General features: G+C 38.1%; 1 protein-coding gene across 1 annotated transcript; it reads left to right on the top strand.

Annotated features, from left to right (window-relative positions):
- Positions 1-4,110: 4,110 nt before the first annotated feature.
- On the top strand, positions 4,111-16,499 carry scly (selenocysteine lyase). Its single transcript, XM_081381842.1, has 13 exons — positions 4,111-4,231; positions 4,673-4,788; positions 4,895-5,004; positions 5,309-5,409; positions 7,521-7,704; positions 7,920-8,047; positions 10,087-10,248; positions 11,784-11,890; positions 12,012-12,048; positions 12,137-12,220; positions 14,107-14,209; positions 14,538-14,613; positions 15,317-16,499. The coding sequence occupies exons 2-13, from the start codon at positions 4,676-4,678 to the stop codon at positions 15,468-15,470; spliced, it is 1,359 nt and encodes a 452-aa protein (XP_081237968.1). The 5' UTR covers positions 4,111-4,231; positions 4,673-4,675; the 3' UTR covers positions 15,471-16,499.
- The last annotated feature ends 366 nt before the right edge of the window (positions 16,500-16,865 follow it).

The raw sequence follows: 16,865 nt of genomic DNA, 5'->3' as shown, positions 1-16,865 counted from the left end.
TCTGGAAAGATCATTTTCAAATGATAACTATGACAGATCATGAGACAGAGAGATGATCTTGCATATGCGGAGCTGCTCAACAGACTGAGAGTTAAAAAAAAAAGCACGAGAAGCTGACTGATGCAGACAAGTGCATGTTAGAAACTGTCATAAGATCCTCCCCTGAAGAGTGTCCCACTGATGCATTACACATCTATGCAACCAATAAAGAGGTAGACAATCATAACAGTGAAGCCATATCCTCCCGCTTTTCAAATATTATTAACATTGATGCACGATTACAAAAAACATCCCCAAACAGGAGGAATGAAAAGGCAAGCGGCACCATTTAAAGGAGACAAACGTGACCTTATTGACACACTGACAGATTGACAGATTGCTATTGGTGCACGAGTGATGCTAACCAGAAATATTGATGCGGAAGATGGACTGGTTAGTGGCACTTTTGGCAAGGTGACGAAAATAACAGCTCAGACCCGAGATGGATTTGTTCAATTAATTGGTCTTCAAAAACATCGCAACAAAGCACCTGATGGAGATGACAACATTGTCTATATTGAGAGGTCAGAGGAACCACTGAAAAGAAAAGGAACAGTTTGAAGACAATTTCCCATGAAGCTTGTTTTTGCATGTACCATCCATAAAGAGCAAGGAATGACAACTGATTGCGCTGTTGTATCTCTGAAGCACATTTTCGAACCAGGCATGGCATATGTTGTACTCAGCAGAACAACATCACTCAGTGGACAGCACATTACAGACTTTGAAGAAAAAAAAATCTTCTGTGATCCAGAAATAAGTGCCTCCTTGGAGAACATGCCAAGAGTGGATTTTCACAGTATCCAGCCCATCCTACATATTGTACAGGATTCCAAACTGAATTCAGCTCTTAAAATCATTCATCATAACATAGAGGGACTGGAGTGTCATGTCATATGGATGATTTAAAATGCCACCATCAGCTTGGCTCAGCTGTTCCTGCACATCTACATCTGGATGGATACACCATGTACAAACGCAACAGGCATGCATCCTACACAAACCATGCACATTTGTCAAACAAGAATGGTGGTGGAGTGGCCATTTATGTGAAGAACAGCTTTCAGGTTTGTCCTCTGATACAGAATGTTACTGACTTGGAATATTTGGTTTTGAAGATAGAAGCCCCCAAAAAAGCACTTCTTGCAGTAATCTACAGACCACCAAGTTATAATTTGGCAGAGTTTTTGGCACACCTGAACGCCCTCTTGACATCTCTGGAGATTATCGATTTCAAGCCTCTAATTGTTTGTGGCGACTTCAATGAAGATCAGCTTTCTCATTGCAAGAAACCTATTCTCAATTTGTTTCATGATAAAGGATACACACAGCTAATCAGCACCGGGACAACAGAAAAAAACACTCTTCTGGACCCTGTCTTCATAAGTGGCGCACACTCAAATGTCAGAGCAGGAGTTCTACAGACGTATTACAGCTATCATGATCCTGTGTATTGTGTTTTAGAATAGATATATCAAATATATCAAAATCTGCATAGATCACACATTCAACACTATTGTAAGATAACATCATGATTTTAGGTAAATAATAATGCTAATACAAATGCACATAAATTCAATGTGTATTAATACACTGCTTACATTTTGTGTCTACTTCTTGTGTGCATGTGTGCGAGTGTGTTAGTTATAGACTGTGTGTGTGTGTGTGTGTGTGTGTGTGTGTGTGTGTGTGTGTGTGTGTGCGTGCGTGCGTGCGTGCGTGCGTGTGTGTGTGTGTGTGTGTGTGTGTGTGTGTGTGTGTGTGTGTGTGTGTGTATGTGTGTGTGTGTGTGTGTGTGTGTGTGTGTGTTTGTTAGATAAGGAATGAATGGAGAGTGAATGTCCTTTCCAAAGATCGCCACCTTGACGTGGTGGAAAGGCTTGTGTGTTCCAGTGATCCCAAGAGTGAGTATTTCTAGAGATTTTTACTCCAGTTTGACTTGCTTAAGGGTGAGGTTCCAGATTAAGTGCAGTCATGGGTATTACAGTTTTTCTCAGTCGCTTTGGTGCATTTCTCACATCACTATTTACATTTGCACAACAGTTAGTTCAACCTCCACAACATTTAGTCATTTGTGCACATCATAGTAGCAGTTTCTCATTCCTTCCAACAAATTGCAAATGCTTTTGGACATGCATCAGTTGCTTTCATACAACTCTCTGCTGTTTTATAACATTATCATTTGCTTATGTCATGTCAGTCAAAATTAACTATACTTGTGAATGCTGAATAGTCATTCCATATAAAACTAATAGTCCTCATTTCATTGCTTGAGTCATTACATACAAAAATGTTGAACTAGTTGTCAAAATCTGTCATTTAAAAAAAAAAAGATCCTGAAAAAGTCTCCTAAATTGAACAATTTGCAATTGAGCAAGAGATGATATTCGCTGGGATGTAGATGAAATTATGTGACTAGACAGAGAGGAACGTCTAGGTGTGCATGAATGATTACAGTCCTATGTATGTTGTATGTTCAGTTCCAATACAGTATATAGGCCTTCTGCAATATTGTGTACAGTTGTGCACAGCTCTACCCAAAGGGGGTTTATTTTTGTTGTAAATAATGGTGTATTTTTTTTTTTTTTGCACAATGCTGTGAACAAATTAGAACTGCAAAGAGCATATACAGTAAAAATGTGAAACATACATATATTCAGTGTCTTGTACTCAGTTACCTCATAAATACAGTAATGTGTAACTTTACTGTATTTTTTCAAATGGCTGTGCAAATAGTATTTAGTGCTGTATTGAGCATTTTCAGGTAGTCACTGTGTCACCAAGATCTGACTTTTATCATTGGAAAACATTTACAGAGTAAACTGTCATAATGAAAACATGACTAAGCCATTTGACTATCTTGTTCATAAACGATGGTGTCAGGACTTTTTATTTTGATGACACTGACACTTTCATTGACATAAATACTTGATTTTGAGGAATGGGCTATCCATTTTGAGCAAGTGACACGCTTTCGCAGGTTATCAATTAGGTTTTGCAGTTTGTACTAATTGTTTTGAGAACTGCATTAACTGTTGTGCAAATGTAAATAGTGTTATGAGAAATGCACCAAAGCGACTGAGAAAAACTGTAACTAAATAAAATAATGTTTTAAGCATAATTACTTGATTTTGTCTTTCTTTCACACACACATTCAGACACACTCACTTACACTCATTCACATACACACACACACACACACACACACACACACACACACACACACACACACACACACACACACACACACACACACACACACATAAAGTAGTTTGAAGTTTAAATTGATTTAAAGTTTAAAGTGATTAAAGTTTTGATAGATAGATAGATAGATAGATAGATAGATAGATAGATAGATAGATAGATAGATAGATAGATAGATAGATAGATAGATAGATAGATAGATAGATAGATAGATAGATAGATAGATAGATAGATAGATAGATAGATAGATAGATAGATAGATAGATGTGTCTGGCAACAAGGCTTCTCAGCACAGGGATTTGATTGGCTATTATAGTTAATTGGCTTATCTTTTGTAAGGTCAGTTCACATTGTGACATTTTAAAGAAATCTAATTAGCAAATGGATCACTCAGCTAGGCTACAACAAGACCTAACTTCTTTTACAGCTCTTATTTCTTTACCTTTATCCCCTGAAATCCCTTCTAATGTCCACTTAAATCCCTTAATCCTTTAATTCCACAACTTAGTATCTATTTTCATGCTGCTACTACTTATTTTTTAGCTACTATCATCTATTCCATAGGTACCAGTTATTCTGTTGATATTACTGTTTATTCTGTAGGTACTAGTATGTTTTTTTTTTTTTAAAGAAACTTAAATGTTAAAACAGTTTCCATTCTGTCTTGCCTCAAATCTGATGAACAAAATTTTAACGCTACTACGACGAAGGCTTAGTTCATGAATATTAATAACGTAACGTGCCACGAACAATGAAGGCTTGGCTTATTAATATGATTACTACTACACGACGGGACGCCCTTTAATGTTTACCATGTAACGTCAGCACGATCTGATTAATATTCATGAACCAAGCCTTCGCTGTAGTAGAGAAACAGCGACCGTCTAGATAGGAGTGCGTTTCCGGTTCAAAGTTCTATGTGCTGCGATCTGCCGTATCACCAGTTTAACCGAGAATCATTGACAGGACATACGCTTAAGAATAAAAGGTCAGTCAATGGTATATAATTACATAGGTTCATCAGGTTTATCAGTAGTTATCTCAGCGACGGTTTTTTAAAGCGACTGTAAAGGCAGTTTAAGCGTTTTAGCTGTCATGCTAGACAACATACAGTAATGTGACTCGACCAGCTGTCAATCATCTACAGTATGAATCAAAGTGCAATAAATGACTTGCGCGATTTTATTGCGACATTTTGTTGCATGAAACTTAATTTAGATTAAATGTCAACATTGTATTAACAACCATAGCTTGTCTAAACCAAGAAAAAAAGTATATAACGTTGTATGTGTGACGCCCAAGAAACCTTTTTATGACATGACCCGTATTACTGTTTTTGTCGTTAGTGGTCATACTTTTAAAGCAAGTTTTATTGCCATGCATGTTTAGTATTTTGTATTTTGTCCTTTTATCTACAAATGTAATCCAGATAATGGCCGAGAAGATTGATACCCCTGTCATCCTGGATCATAATTTATGGGGAACCTTAACACCTCATTGTGCATCTGACCTGAATCATCATGATGTGGCTGATGGGCCAGACAGGTAATGAATATTTCAATATCAGTCCTAGACTGGACATGAAGTCATTCGCATTCAACATGCCACATGCTCCAGAGTGTAGTTTGTTAAACAGCTTTGTCTGCTGCAGAATATACATGGATTACAACGCCACCACACCAGTCGATCCAGAGGTGATCAGGGTTGTTACTGATGCTTTAACTGATGCATGGGGAAATCCCAGCAGTAATTACCTACCAGGTATGAGGCTCTCAAATATAGATGTATGGCAGACCTCGACCACTGACATATCACATTTAATGAGATGATCCACCCAAAAATGAAAATTCTGTCATCATTTACTCACACTCACATCTTTCCAAACCTTTGTGGATTTCCATTTACTTCCATTGTATGGGCAAAAAACACTGATGCATTTCTCAAAAGAAAGAAAGTCCAACAGGTTTGGAATAAAATGAGGGTTTGTAAATGATGACAGAATTGTCATTTTTGGGGGAGAACTATCCCTTAAACACATGCTCATATAGTTTTCCACCAACACTAGGTCTGAATGCCAGAGACATCATTTACCATTCCAGAGACACCATTGCAAGGATGGTTGGTGGAAAAGCAGCAGACATTATTTTTACTTCAGGAGGAACTGAGGTGAGGGTTTCAAGAGCACAGTTCAAACAGAATTTAGCAAATGTTCTTTTACATTTGAACACAATATTGCACAATATTGAAGGCCTTAAAAGCTGTTTCATATGGGTAATTCACATTTTATGAAAACAATAATTATAGTGAGTAAAAAATAATAGTAAGATAAATGAATGGACTTTTTAATGAATCTGTTTTTCTGCAATTTCACTTCTGTTGTAGCTCTGTTCTAGACCCGATAAAGGTGCAGTCACATTTACAGTTGCATGGTGAAATTTGGTAGGCAAAGTCCAGTCACTTCAATATGAATCTCCGTGATCGGGAGTCTCACGTGAGCATCAATTTTATTAATGTGACTGCACCTTTGATATCGTTGGTTCCTTTATAATAAATAACTTGTGTGTCCACTCATTTGTAGTTGTACTTAATTAATGCATGTAATGTATTAATTTAGTTCAGTAATTGCCTGTTCACACCAAAACGAATATTAACTACATAAATTGAATGCAATAAACATTTTCATTTTAATGAATGGTAATGTGTCTATTTAGACCAACACAAACATTTGCATGCCATCAGTGTAAGGAGAGGTGTTCTAATTTATTTCCATCGCCGGGAAAAGGCTTTAATGTCCACATCCGGACACATGTGTCGTGTTCGCACAGCTTTCAAAGTATACTAGCGTATACTTATACATAAGTAGACTAGCGCGGGTGGTCAGGTTCGACACATGCTCAGAACAATTGCGTATTGCCACCTAGTGGAATCATCTGTCTCGTCTGTCTTTCTTGCACATGGGCTGTTGTATGAAACATTTTAATATTTAAAGGAGCCGTATGTAAGAAATGTATTTCAATTAATCATAAAATGGCCCTGATATGTCACTAGACATTAAGAAATCATGTTCATTTCAAATACTTATATCACTGACAACAGTAGTCTGGCCAGGATATTGTCATTTAAAAGTGAAGTTGCAGCCCTCAACTGATGTTGATGTTGTCATGTTGTGTTTTGGCCTGATGCCACACCCTCCACCTATCTACCAATCACAAAGTCAGTAGTGTTTTGGCATCAAGGTTGCCAGCTCTGCTCTAGTTTACACAGCTGCAGCTACAAACGTGTCGGATAAAAAATGTCTAACGTTACGAATTACTTCGCAAAACATCTCCCATGAAGCATAAACATAATTAACAGAAAAAAACGTACTGTGTAGGACTCGTCACTTGCCATTGGAAGCTCCTTGTAGCAGCCTACGTTCCTGCTGGATCCTGCAGCCTAACTGGCAACCTCGAGTCGGGGAGGAGGGGGAGGGGATACACTGCTCTACAGTAATTTGAAAGTGATTGCAGTACCAGTTTTGGCCACAATCTTACATACGGTTCCTTTAACACGTAACAAAGTAAAATTCTAGCTTCTGGCCAAAACGGCCATACGCAGTCTACTTGCCCCTAATGCGTAACTTATGACGTCAGAAGTAGTGTAGTGCATCATGGCGTAGCGTAAATATCAAGTGGAATCCGTATGTTCGTTTGGCCGGAAGCTAGTTATTTTACTTTATAAAGTTTTAAATATTAATATTTTTCTTACACAAACTCACCGTTTTGCTTTAGAAGGCCTTTATTAACCCACGGGAGCCATTTGGAGTTCGTTTACGATGGGTGGATGCACGTTTTTTAGCTTCAATCTGTTGGTTGCAATCCACTGCCATTATAAAACTTGGAAGAGCCAGGATATTTTTTAATATAGCTCCGATTGTATTCGTCTGAGAGAAGAAAGTCATATACACCTAGGATGGCTTGAGGGTGAGTAAATCATGGGCTAATTTTCATTTGAAAACCTTTTAATAACAGAGGAAGAATCTGGAATCGGCTATAGTCTTCGTAGTCTTGTATTTGGTGTTGATTCATTTTCATTCATTCTACTGACAAATCACATGAAAATTTGGACCGAACATTCGTGTTGGTGTGAACAAGCCTTTACAAAAGAAAGCTTCTTGTGGTAGTCCTAATGATGCATGACGCTTGTGTTGAGAGGTGCATTGAATACATGAAAAAAATGCAGGTAGAAATTATTCCACTTTATCATTATTTAGCTCTCTTTTTCTCCTGGACTTTCAGGCCAATAATCTGGTGTTTCACACTGCTGTGGAGCACTTCAGGAAGAGCAAGACGTCTGCAGAGGGAGGCATGAACAGCCAGCAGCTGAATGGAAGAGGCTCCTTACCTCATATTATCATCTCTAATGTGGAGCATGACTCCATCAAACTCACAGCTAAACACTTGCTAAAAGAGGGCAAAGCAGGTTAGTTAGCAGGACTGGACTTTTGGTCTAAAACTTCAAATGGAGGCTTGTTCTCTAAAGGTTTAGCTTGAGGAAGTGGACATTACCTCAATTTACTACTATAACTGAGAATATTGCATCCAAAATGTGTCTATTGCTATCTGTATTAAAATATGAATATGAATGAACGCAAGATATTTGTGCTCTGATTGGACCTTATTGGATTTTCGTTGTAGATGTCACATTTGTGCCCGTTTCCAAGGTGACGGCTCGGGTAGAGGTTGAGGATGTCATTGCAGCGATTCGTCCCACCACCTGCTTGGTGTCGATAATGCTGGCCAATAATGAGACAGGCATCATTATGGTGAGCAGGTTGCCCTAACAACAGTGTGTCAAACTATTTCATAGTTAAGCAATATAGCATGGCTTTGTTTTGGCCATTGGGACAAGGCTTTATTGTAGGGCTGCACAATATATCGAAATTATCGAAATATTGCAATATATGCAATAAACTCACCTAAAGGATTATTAGGAACACCATACTAATACTGTGTTTAACCCCCTTTCGCCTTCAGAACTGCCTTAATTCTACGTGGCATTGATTCAACAAGGTGCTGAAAGCATTCTTTAGAAATGTTGGCCCATATTGATAGGATAGCATCTTACAGTTGATGGAGATTTGTGGGATGCACATCCAGGGCACGAAGCTCCCGTTCCACCACATCCCAAAGATGCTCTATTGGGTTGAGATCTGGTGACTGTGGGGGCCATTTTAGTACAGTGAACTCATTGTCATGTTCATGAAACCAATTTGAAATGATTCGAGCTTTGTGACATGGTGCATTATCCTGCTGGAAGTAGCCATCAGAGGATGGGTACATGGTGGTCATAAAGGGATGGACATGGTCAGAAACAATGCTCAGGTAGGCCGTGGCATTTAAACAATGCCCAATTGGCACTAAGGGGCCTAAAGTGTGCCAAGAAAACATCCCCCACACCATTACACCACCACCACCAGCCTGCACAGTGGTAACAAGGCATGATGGATCCATGTTCTCATTCTGTTTACGCCAAATTCTGACTCTACCATCTGAATGTCTCAACAGAAATCGAGACTCATCAGACCAGGCAACATTTTTCCAGTCTTCAACTGTCCAATTTTGGTGAGCTCGTGCAAATTGTAGCCTCTTTTTCCTATTTGTAGTGGAGATGAGTGGTACCCGGTGGGGTCTTCTGCTGTTGTAGCCCATCCGCCTCAAGGTTGTGCCTGTTGTGGCTTTGCTGCATACCTCGGTTGTAACAAGTGGTTATTTCAGTCAAAGTTGCTCTTCTATCAGCTTGAATCAGTTGGCCCATTCTCCTCTGACCTCTAGCATCAACAAGGCATTTTCGCCCACAGTACTGCCGCATACGGGATGTTTTTCCCTTTTCACACCATTCTTTGTAAACCCTAGAAATGGTTATGCGTGAAAATCCCAGTAACTGAGCAGATTGTGAAATACTCAGACTTGCCCGTCTGGCACCAACAACCATGCCACGCTCAAAATTGCTTAAATCACCTTTCTTTCCCATTCTGACATTCAGTTTGGAGTTCAGGAGATTGTCTTGACCAGGACCACACCCCTAAATGCATTGAAGCAACTGCCATGTGATTGGTTGATTAGATAATTGCATTAATGAGAAATTGAACAGGTGTTCCTAATAATCCTTTAGGTGAGTGTATATTGCAATGTATATATCGCGATATGAATATTGAAAATCACTCGCTGCTCTTGGCTGAATAACTTTTGTAGCTTTAATAAGAATCAGTGTATATTTAATTCAGGCAGTGAAAACTAAGCAGTGTTTTATTTTTACGTTTGATTATTCAGTTTCTGTTGTTTAATAAACCTAATGTAGGATAACCTGATACCCTAAACCCTCTGGTTTACACTGATGTTAAAATAACACTTCTTTTATTAACTATAAACTTCTTGCTACAGTAAAACACTACTGTTCACTTTCAGAAGTTGTAGGGATGTTTTCTTGTCAGAAAAATAATGTGAAACACGTATGTAGGTTATATCATTTTAAATATTTTAACGATTTTTTTGTAAAGAATTGTTTATTTTGCACACTTTAAACATTATCGTATCGCATATCGAATATTGCAGTATTTAATGAGTTATCGCATATCGCATTTTTCTTCAATATCGTGCAGCCCTACTTTATTGTGAGTGTGAAATTGCATTTATAAACAAGTTTTTTATAAACATTACAGTATGTTAAAGAGTAACTTGCATTGTAGATGTAGTATGGCCAGTTAAGTTTTGCTGTGCTAATGAAAATAACACTGTAGATTTTTTTTCTGTCATAATTTAGAATAAGCACTCAGAGTAACTGATGAGATTCTCCCTTCAACAGCCAATTAAGGATATTTGTCAGAGGGTGAAGGATGTAAACAAACAGAGGGCAACATCAGCTCCCACAATCCTCCTGCACACTGATGCAGCCCAGGCTATCGGAAAGATACGAGTGGATGCACATGAGCTGGGAGTAGACTACATTACCATTGTAGGACACAAGGTAAGTAACAAGAGACGCTTGTTGATATCGCATTAGGGCTGTGACGGTGGCAGTTTTTTATCACCGCGGTAGTAATGGACCCAAATACCGGCGGTGTTGCGGTGGTTGGGGGGGGGGGGGGGGTGTTTTGAGAAAAAAAAAGAAAGAAACAACACTCTAAAGCCTGAAAAGCATTGAAATAAATATCAGTAAATACTGGTAACTTACATAATATAATAAAGTTAAATCTATTAAAAAAAAAAAAAAACTTTCCACACAAAGGCGCGTGATAAAGCCTACCGCTCTGCGCTTTGAGAGGGATGTGGACACGAGCAGGAAAGAGACCATCGATCTCGTTTCTGATATCCACATGTTTTCTACTTGTAAAAGGTATGAAGAGCGAATTTTATCTTCCACAAGGGCAAGGCATTTAAGCTGTTTGCGCGCTGCCAGAGAAAGCAAAACTAAAATCACCCGCGCGTGTGAAACGCGCTTTACAAAATGAACTTGACGCGCCTTACCAATTATCATATGTCTAACAAGCACAAACTGTGTTAAAAATAATTTGACTTACAAGTAAAAATGTTGGCTATCTGTCCTACAGCGTTTTTCTACTTTAACACAGTAAAGAATACGAAAATAATCGACCTAAAAGCGAACAAAGGAAGAAACGTTTAACGCGTCTTTGGGTGAGACGCGAGTGAAGATATGGGAAAAGAAAAAAGAGATTCCATGCAGGGATGAGTCACGATTTTTGAATATTCGATTAGTTGATTTAATTATAGAATATCTAATGTTCTAATGTCTGTTGTGCGATCATTCTCTAAAATAAAATCTCCATGTTCTGGTGCTGATGCAGTGGTGACGCGTTCATGTAACCGGAGGGTGACGCAGTGCTGCAAATAACGCACATAACAGCTGTCACAAAGAACCGGCAAAAGTAATGATTATGAACGTGTCAAATATAGCAAGGAGACATTTGAATTGTTTATTAATAAAGTGTTTTGTGTGCGTGTGTGTGTGTCAGTGTCGAGCTGCAAAGATGAAGTTGACGATGAGAAATGCACACTTCATACGGAAAACATAATGCTAGTCGGTTTATTTTCGTTTTGAATTGTTTTGTTTAAAAGTAGATAATTCAAGCTTTCTATAAGGAATAACTAATGGAATATTTTTAAATTCGCTAATAATCGGGTGACCAGATCGCAAACCAGAATTCAAAGCCGACAAAGCTTAAGTTTATGGGCTCACGTAGGCTACAACTCTCTCATTCGTCATGAATTCAAACTTTTCCATGGCTGCGATATAACATTTAATTGCTAAACCTATTATTTCTTTTGTAAACAAAGCTTTGTGTGTCATAATATTAATGTAAAACAGCATTCATATACAAACATTTTTTTTAGACAAAACACCGCCGGTACTACTCAGCCACCGCGGTGGCGCTTTACAACCGCGGTGGTGCGGTTGTCAAGTTTACCGGCACAGCCCTATATCGCATATCTCTCTAAGCGAAGAAAATTAGAGATCACAATCCTGTTGATGGTGTGTTCCAGTTTTATGGCCCTCGAATCGGTGCTTTGTTCGTGAATGATCCTGGAACCACAACCCCAGTTTACCCTCTGCTTTTTGGAGGAGGACAAGAGCGCAACTTCAGGCCAGGGTATGACATGGTTTATTGTGTGATGTGGTTTCATGTATGGGTGATGAATTATTGAACAGAATTAAAATAAGTATGTTACCGACTCTGAAATCAATACTGTGGTTATCTCTTTATTTTTCAGAACTGAGAACACAGCAATGATAGCAGGCCTGGGAAAGGTAAAACTCACTCAGTATAAAGTTTGCTGTTTGTACATGTGAAAAATAAATTCAGTACCTTTTTTTTTCTTTCTCTTTTTGGGTAAAGGCTGCCGAATTGGTGAGCTTAAATCTAGCAGAGTATGAAGCCCATTTCCTGGATATCCGATGTTATCTAGAGCAGAAGCTGCTTGTAAGTCTTGTTTCTGCTTTATATATGACTGGTACAAATATTTCAGTGGATATTACTTTAGTAAATATTAGCGCTTTCAAATCAATTAATTGCGATTAATCGCATCTGACATAACAGTTTGTGTGTGTGTATACAGTACAGGTCAAAAGTTTGGAAACATTACTATTTTTAACATTTTTGAAAGAAGTCTCTTTGATCTCTTATTTGATAAAAAAAAACAATAATAGTGAAACAGTATTACAATTTGAAATAATGGTTTTCTATTTTATTAAAACAAGATAAATGAGGATACAATTAATCGTGATTAAAAATGTAATCCATTGACAGCCCTATGTATACGTGCACACATATATTTACAAACTTTTATGTTAGATGTGATTAATTGCAATTAATTGATTTGACAGCATTGATGAATCGCATCTAACATAAACGTTTATATATATATATTATTGGTGTGTGTGTGTATATACTGTCAAACCAAAATTTATTCAGACACCTTCAACATTTCTCACATTATCACAGTTTATTCGCTATAGTTTAGAAAATGTTAATAAAATATGACAAGAGCTCAGAGTTGTCAAATCAGTTGATATTTCACTGGTTTTGGCCATCCTTCTGTTAGACTGTCTCACAAATGAATTAGGTTGAATAGCTGTCAGCTGTTAAATTTAAATACACAATTAGATAATACCAATTTAGGTCACCCAATTACCAAGCAGTGCTTAATATTGTTCAGTCTGTGGTGTAAAAAGGTCGCATTAGCAATTAAAGAAAAAACACTTAAGCAAAACATAATAATAATAATTTTCTAGGTACTCAAATAGAAGGGGAGAATCTCCTCAACCACCACCAATGTGCAGCATCCACCTGGATGATGCGACGGCAGCCATATTGCGCCAGAACGCCCACCATTTACCGGCTTACTGGTGGAGAGTGATGAAGCCAATCAGTATATATGTGGATGATTAGGAGGCCATGATGGGAAGAGGCCAATGGGCAACTTTGGTCAGGATCCCGGGGTTACACCCCTACTTTTTTTCCGAAGGACATCCTGGGATTTTAAATGACCACAGACAGTCAGGACCTCTGTTTAACGTCTCATCCGAAAGACGGTGGATGATGCGACGGCAGCCATATTGCGCCAGAACGCCCACCATTTACCGGCTTACTGGTGGAGAGTGATGAAGCCAATCAGTATATATGTGGATGATTAGGAGGCCATGATGGGAAGAGGCCAATGGGCAACTTTGGTCAGGATCCCGGGGTTACAACCCTACTTTTTTTCCGAAGGACATCCTGGGATTTTAAATGACCACAGACAGTCAGGACCTCTGTTTAACGTCTCATCCGAAAGACGGTGTTATTTGACAGTATAGTGTCCCCATCACTTTACTGGGGCGTTAGGACCCACAAAGACCACAGGGTGAGCACCCCCTGCTGGCCTCACTAAAAATTCCTCTGGCAGCAGGAAAACTCCCCAGGAGGTCTCATATCCAGGTACTGACCAGGCTCAACCCTGCTTGGCTTCAGTGGGCAACCAGTCCAAAAACCAAAAATATGGCCAGGTCAAAGTGTCTGAATAATTTTTGGTCCCAAATATTTGGGTATAATATGTCACAGTTTACTTTATTTTTCTATCCTCACTTACATAAATGAACTATAGTGTCCTGCACCCACTAGTAAAAAAAATCTAAAATTATATCTGGTGTCTGAATAATTTTTGGTTTGACTGTATATACAGTGTATATGTGTATATATATATATATATATATATATATATATATATATATATATATATATATATATATATATATATATATATACATACACCTGAATATATTTCATAATTATTTTTTTCTTATTTTTATTGTATTTACATTTTTCAGGCTGTCTTTGGAAAAGATAAGATTCACTTTAACAGCCATTTTTCTGGATCAGGCATTTTGCCCAACACATGCAATGTTTCCATTCTGGGAAGAGGACTTCAAGGTGAGTGGATGGCCTCATAATTTGTCTTTCACAGTACATAATTATATATGATTATACCTCCTGATATTTATTGGTTCAAAATGTCACCTACATTTATAGTGCACAAATGTGCATTAAACATTCATAAAGATTCATCACAGACATGATGTATTCAAGCCTCAAACTGACATTCAAACTTCCAGTGGCTCCATTTTCCATAACAACATCAGTGATGTTTATTTTTTCCACATGTGTATTGGTCAGAAGTAGGTCAGGTCTTGACCCTGCAGATTTGTAAAACACAAGAGCTCTTGTGAATAATTGATAAGACTCTTCCCCCCTGCCGTAGGGCGTAGAGTGCTGTCCACCTGTAGGAGGTTGTTGGCCAGTGTGGGTGCTGCCTGCCACTCAGACAGAGGAGATCAGTAAGTCATCTGTACTTACAATCAAAATGTTTGGGGTCAATATCAGTTGATTTTTGTATAAGGACAGTTGTGAGTTTTCTCCAGTTTTGTCAAATCCTGTCCCTTTAACCCCTAAATGATTTTTGTTTGCGGATGTGCTCTTAAATCCTAAAATATACCTTAACCATATATTTTAAAAATATATATATTTTAAATTGTATATTACAAGATTTAACCAACGATACAAATGTTTAAACGAAGAAATGTTTAAGAACAATAACTATGATGATAACTATATTAGTGTCCACATCATCGGTGATAATGTGGTTTATTCTATACACACTCTTCAGGTAAGTTCTGTGAACATAATTTATGGTTATATTATTGTTTTATTTATCGTTCTTGGTGTGGACAGTCTTTAATCTGGTTGGCTAGCATGTCCTACACATTGCTACATATACAAAGCAAACCTTCAAAGCGAATTTCATGCTTTCTTTGTTAAATGTTTTCTTTAAAAAGTATAATGGTGGCTCAAAGAGTACATGGTTAAATGTTTAAGTGGGTAGAGCGCACAAAAACAAAAGTTCACTAGAACGTGGAAAATGAAGTATATCTGGGCCTTTAGTCTGAATAAACCTTGATGTGTTCGTTCTTTTCATAAGATTTAAAAAAATATTTCGCCTAATCCTTGTTATGGAATTTTGTTGTGCTCTCAATTCCTTAGACCTTCCCATATTCTTCTGAGCTGTGGGATTCCGTATGATGTGGCTACCAACGCTCTGAGGATTAGTGTGGGTAGAAGTACCTCCCGTGAAGATGTGGACATTGTCGTGGAGGATCTGAGAGACACTGTAGAGCAACTGGAGCGAATGAACTAGCACCATTTGTTCCCTGAGGTGTGGATGTTGCACAATGGTTTATTTAGTCTACAGCTATGTGGCTTTGCACTAATTCGATAGTGTCATGAGTATAGGATTCAGGTTTTAGGGTCATCATCAGGTTGCACTATATGGATCTAAAAACTATTTATTTAACGGAATATTATATTTGATCTAAATTTGATTTGGTTAAAACATTTGATATATGGAACTGCAGGGAATTTACTGTAGCTGATAAATAGTTTTTAAACTTTAAACAGCTTGTATATAGGGGTGTGCTATATGTATCTTCTACTACGATAATATATTGTAATTGTTATTTTAGCAATGTGCGAGCTGACATTGAGTATGTCACTCACTTTGCATAAACCAAACAAAAGCACACCTTGAGAGTCCACACTATTCGGTTAGAATGTCCCCAAAATTCAAAATATGGGGGCAAAACGTTTCCCTGTATGTGTTTTTTGTCTTTTATATTTATATCATATGATATAGTTAAGCAATATCACACAAACAAGAGTTTTTTTTTTTTTTTAGAATATCCGCACAATTGTAGGTGGGATATTTAATTTTTACACAAGAAGTTTGTATTTAGTATGTTACATTTTAGACACTATATTGTAAATTGTTGCCAACGAATATTCCAAACCATCTTAAGTATTTGGTATTTTTCTTTTTTTTCTTAAGGTGTCATAATTGAATGATGTTTAAAAAGATAGATGTACAAAATAGTTGTAATTATGTTGTAGATGTTTATAGGCAAGGCAAGGCAAGCCTATAGATGTTTATACCCTATTTTTCAGGGAGAGACAAAGACCTGTTCATTGTAACTTGGCGGCTGCACTCAGTTACATTGGAATGTGACAGAGCGTGCACGTTCAGAATGAGACAGAGATATCTGTTACCAGTACAACAAAGCTGCAACAGCATTATTAAATGAGCTAAATGGACTCTCTTTAACGTCTCAGTGCTGATCTGATCTCACCTGACACTGAATCATTAAAGTTCATATGCTCTAACCAAACTGCCCCATTCGAATCCCTTGTTGTCTTTCCAGACACACTCTTGGCCATTCAGACAGAAATGAATTTTTAACATGTGAAAGTGAGGCTCACTGTAATCTCTAATCACATGCCACATGCCTGCACACCAGTCACACACGTTTTAGTAGGTCTTCAGAGGCCAGTTCTCTCATTACTCTTGTGTCTGCTGCCAGAAGAGAGGGCAACCTTGTGCAGGTTGGTAAGCGAGCACAAAGGCAACGGCCGGGCCATGCAGAGCACCGGTGCATTGTGACGTCTTTCATTACCTTTACAGCTCACCGGGCCAGACCTGCTGCTCGCCTCCGCTCACCCAACCCCGCCAGCTGGCAGACGTTTAGGTGTCGGCTTCCCT

This window comes from Scardinius erythrophthalmus, assembly GCF_964197995.2.
Source record: "Scardinius erythrophthalmus genome assembly, chromosome: 12".
Lineage (NCBI taxonomy): Eukaryota > Metazoa > Chordata > Actinopteri > Cypriniformes > Leuciscidae > Scardinius > Scardinius erythrophthalmus.
Note: the sequence above shows the minus strand (reverse complement) of the source record. Positions and strands in the feature narration are given on the sequence as shown.